Source organism: Limulus polyphemus, unplaced genomic scaffold (assembly GCF_000517525.1).
Source record: "Limulus polyphemus unplaced genomic scaffold, Limulus_polyphemus-2.1.2 Scaffold2305, whole genome shotgun sequence".
NCBI lineage: Eukaryota > Metazoa > Arthropoda > Merostomata > Xiphosura > Limulidae > Limulus > Limulus polyphemus.
The window spans coordinates 122,050-127,181 of NW_013667915.1; the positions used below are offsets into that span (position 1 = coordinate 122,050).

Here is a 5,132-nt window from a genome sequence, read left to right on the forward strand (position 1 = left end):
TACTTCTCAAAATTTTTCTGGCTTTCTAACTATGAGACAAGAGCCATTACAAATTCATTCAAGCTAGTCGTTAACTTTCCCATGGGAATGAAGCTTGTCCTCTGAGTGAAATTGATGCTTCTCAATTCAGAACAGAACGTTATACAGTGTGTCATTTGATAGATGAAATCCTTGACTTTCTATTAGTTATAGTTAATATATAATAAAATGTAAGAGAGAACCATCAACGAATTGTGAAAGAGAGGATGTGGAAGGAGGGGTCTGATTTTCTATTCTATAGCTCTGTAATCAAACAAAATTGAAGACTTTAAAAATTATGGTTTGTCTTAGCAATAATGATTTTATAGAGACCAATTTATGTTTATTTCTGTATTTTTTTGAGGGGGTGTTGAATAAAATATGGATGATGACATGCTAAGAGAAAATGTCATGTAGGTCACACTAGTGGAAATTCAGGATTTTTTTAATTATTCCCTCTTAGAATTAAGAACTTAAACTTGTATAATATTAAAATATGGGTTATTAGCTAAGATTTTATGCTCTTCTAATTGGTATAACATAAACAAAAAGTAGTTTAATAAAATTTTGAAGTAAGACACTAAAACCTTGTGTCTTGTGCAATAAAGGATACTGGGGTGATAGGATTAAATGACCTATAAGAATTAAAGGAAAACGAGGCTACTTTGGGATAATCTGCCTTTGATTTGTTTTCTTCTGTTGATTCCTCGAGTGTGAGATGTTTTTGGATTTTTCCTGGTTGCTTTTGAGCCTGCACCTTACTTGATGACTGAAAAGTCTGGGAGCAAATTTTTAATTTTCTCTCCATACATGGATATTGTGGTTCATGCTGGAAAGTAACTTCTCGGTTACGTGAAGGGACAGTTATGCCTTATTTGACACATTGTCAGAACTTCGTGATTTTGGCTTACCACTGCTAGGTGGAACCATTTTCCGAATAACAAATTATACATTCTGTTCCTTGCATTTTGGAGTTTTAAGATGGAGTTTATAGTTAACCTGAATAGTTCAATATCCCTTAGGGGGACAGTGTAAGTTTATGGACTTACAGCTCTAAAATTCAGCATTTTATTTCCTTTCACTTCATTTTTTGGAAGACTCTTAGGATCACCAACTTCATTGATGAGGAACTGGATCCATTGTTAGCATGCATGTTGGTTCAGTTTTTGGCTTCTACATTCCTTCCTGTTGCATTTCATCAGCTGCTACAGGGGGTCATGGTTCCACCTCTGTTCATGAGTCCTGCCCCCCATCATCAGCCCCTTAGTACATTGGTACAAAGAATAGATTCTGTCTATATCCAAGGGTTCTGCTGCTCAGTCAGATTGCCAGCAGTGTTAATGATTACTGTATATCTTCAGGGTCTGTGGGGGCTCGGCTCCAAGAATTTCTGGATGTATGGTACCCTTTAACTGCATTTTTATACTTCCCGTCATTTTACACTTTATAGTAACCATATGTTTCATTATTTTACAGAATCATGTTTTTCTGTAAAATCCATGTTTTGTTAGGTATTAACAGTAAATTAATTTTCCCTTTTAACACACTTTGAATATTCGATGACGAGGAACCCACTTTGAGACTAATAATGGCTGGAGACGGCTTGAATGGGTAATGAAGAAAAACTTTAATATAAGTTTAACATAACAGCAGATGTACAACGTTTCGACAAGGTTTTGTCATCATCTCCAGCCATTATTACACTTTGAATATGTTTATAGATAGTGAATGTATTGACTTAAATTCAAGTTTATATATACTTTCTGTATCTCACAAAAATGGTGTTGCCCAAAATTTAACGTTCAAAAATATACTGTAAAAAAAATTATTGTTATCTTTTATTTGCTCAAAACAGTTATTGTGGTTTCCTCTCCCTCCAAAAAAATTATGTAAGGAATGAAAGTTGTATTGACATGTTTTGCTGAGATGTTAGCGATAAATAATAATAATATATTGCTTATTCTAAATGTTGTGTAACAGTATAAATGATACAGCTCAGGAACATTCCTAAAAATTTTTTAATCAAATTATATAATATACCTAATGTGCAGTTTCACACAAAAGGAGGATATTTTTTCACATGTATGAATAGTCAGTTAATTAGTTACATATTCAGTGTAAAGTTTTAACTACAGAAATACATATTTTAATTTATAAGATTTAATTTACAGTGCCCTGAGTTTAATGTGATTATAACCAATGGCATTTTGTTTAATACTTTTCATTTGTCCACATAATCAGTATTTGACTACCCAATCAAAGTCTGAAGTTCTAGGCTTAAGTCTAGATCAAGTTATCAGATTTATAACTTTTGACTTAGTTTATTTCTTGTTACTTTGCAGGTGGTGCCTGCTGACTAGACAGTCTAATTAATGGCTTGCAAAAAGAATAATAGTCTAGACGTGTGTTTGTTGTTGTTATTTTCTAAAAATACAAGTGCTAAACTGCTTTTAATGGTGGAATTACATTAAGTTATATCTTATCCCATTAAATGTTATTGTTTTAAGCTGTTTTTAATTTAGGTAAGAGTTGCTTAATAAAATATTTTGCTGAATAATAAATGCAATTTTATGGTGCATAATTTCAAATTGTTGGCTACACAATTTTCATTTGTTGATCTTTGTTGAAGATTTAATTGTTATGATTTTTGTAACTTTTGCTACATAACAAATAAGATAACTATTTCAAACTGTTTAAATTTTTTTTCAAAGTAGTATTTAATGCTGGGAAAATTAAGCACCATTAGTAGTTGAGAAAATCATTCAATATCTTAATTCTAAGCTAGTAATAAACCTTGGTTCTATGACACTAGTTTTTTTTTGTCTTGTCAGCATTACTTATATATTTGTAGTGATTTATTGTCTGTTATATTTTTTCATTACTCACCATTAGTTAACATTTATATAACATTCCATAACTGAGGATTCAGAAAACTTCCTTCTCCACAGATGTATTTGTTATTAAGTGCAGTTTTTGCCACATGTGAACACTTTCGTATGTATTTTAATTTTTTGTTACAATTCAGACTGATACATTAATATAAGCATGCTGTGCTAGATAACTATGTTTGGAATAATGCAAATAAAACATATTTATACAGTGTTTTATTTATAAAGACTATTGTTTACTTTGTATCAAAATAAAAAATTGAAATGTTCCTTTTTAAAAATGTCTTAATAGGTAAAAAATAGTTTTGCTATCATAGTATATTATTTAAACGACTAATAAGAAGGTATAATATCATCAAAATAGAGATGTTCAATTGACAATTTAATAGCTGAAATAGTAAGAGGATAAAGTTGCAGAGTAGTTATAACTGATGATGAACATATTTATAGTTAATTTATGTCTTTCTCCTGTAGCTTGTTCCACCCTGGATAGCTCCAAACCTACTAACTTTTGTTGGGTTTTTATTGACGGTTACAAATGCTCTGTTACTGGCCTTCTATGACTATAGTTTCTGTGCCTCAAGTGATGATTATCCAAATTACCCCCCAATTCCTTCCTGGGTGTGGATTGTGTGTGCTGTAAACCATTTCCTAGCCCATACTTTAGGTGAGTACCTAGATGTTGTTTCTGCCTTGCTATGGGTGTGAGGTGTGTATGCTATATCCCACTTCCCAGCTCATTCTTTTACCCTATTTGGACAGCAGAGCAGCTGTGAGGTGTTGAGTGCACACCTGCTTATTAATTTTCAAGATTTAAATAAAAATATTACTTTTAACTCTTATTTGAACAATTTTTAACTCAAGAATATTTTAGAATTGATATTTTGTTATTATGTAATATTTATTTAGTGCAATTTGCAAAGAAAAATTAAAAAATTACAACTTTTATATCTTTACAGCCCTGAGGAGTTTAGCCTATAAACATTTATCTATTTCTTTAAAATTCATCTGTCCATCCCAAAGTACGGGCTTATATTTGCTAAGAAACTATCTTATCTAGAAATTATAATGATTCATGTCACATCTTCCAACTGATTTTCCTTTTCTTTTAGTGGTCTGTTTTACTACAGCACTTCTTTGCCACTCTTTTATGATGACACAGCATGTGGTGTGAACAATTAAGCCAGGATTATTTTATTTTTCATTTTATGATCCTGCCAACTTTAAAATTTTGATTTAAAAAAACAATTTGCATTTCCATCTTTTCTTATTTCTGACACGGGATTTCATGTTTCAGAGAAGAAAAAAAAAGATAGTATTTGATTTCACTTTTTTATTTAAATTTCAGAGGTGGCATTTCTCTTGTGAGAAACAAATTGAAAGTAGTACAGTAAAATGATTAAACATTGCGGCAACACATATACTGTAATACTTTGAGAAATTTGTGCTATTTTTACGTACAAACATGCACCACAATCTTTGGTGCATATTTTTACAATGCTATTTCACAAATTAAAAAAAGCAATCAGTTAAGGTATTTTTCACTGAACAGAGCAGATGAAACAATAGTGCGTCTTGCGAGTCAAGTGCAAAATGGTGGTATAGATATTGTAAGATATTCAATATAAAAAATTAATTTGGATGAAACCATTGGTGTCTTGATAGGCCAAACACTGAATGAAGGTGAGAATGTTGCAGTCAGAGGATTTCAGACACTTAAATTACATGTACTTTACTAACTGATGGTACAATTTTATTTTTATTTTTGTTCCCTCCTCCAACCTCTAGCTTCATTGGAAAATTTTTAAAAAATTAAGAATAAAAAAAACCCCTTACTAATGAATTTGAGCTTTGAAAGTAATTAGTGCCTTTTGCTGAATAAAGGTTGGATAGAGTAGATTATGTTCTATTTACATCAGTTTAGAGTAAAGAAAGTGAGTTTGAGCAGTAATTTGTGGCTTCTTAACATGGTGACTTCCTGGATCGCCTGTAGAAGTAAGAAAGAATCTTATGTGAAGTTTAAAGGACTGTAACAAACCACAGATTTTAATTTTTTGTAGTTTCTTTAGTTTAATTATTTCTGTTTGAAAGCCACATATATATATATATATATATATATATATATATATATATATTATTAACGTAAAGACATGACATAAGTACTTTATTTTAATTTAATTTTTAACTAAGTACGTAGGTTAAAGTAGAGTAGGACTAAATTATTAA

The 5,132-nt window shown here is 30.8% G+C and overlaps 1 protein-coding gene across 1 annotated transcript in view; it reads left to right on the plus strand.

The window, feature by feature from the left end:
* The window catches only part of LOC106466567 (ethanolaminephosphotransferase 1-like), a 50,670-nt gene that overhangs the window by 15,340 nt on the left and 30,198 nt on the right, over nt 1-5,132 (plus strand). The window contains exon 3 of the mRNA XM_022394603.1: nt 3,381-3,573. Within this exon, the coding sequence (XP_022250311.1) occupies nt 3,381-3,573 (193 nt within the window). The remainder of the gene's footprint in view (nt 1-3,380; nt 3,574-5,132) is intronic.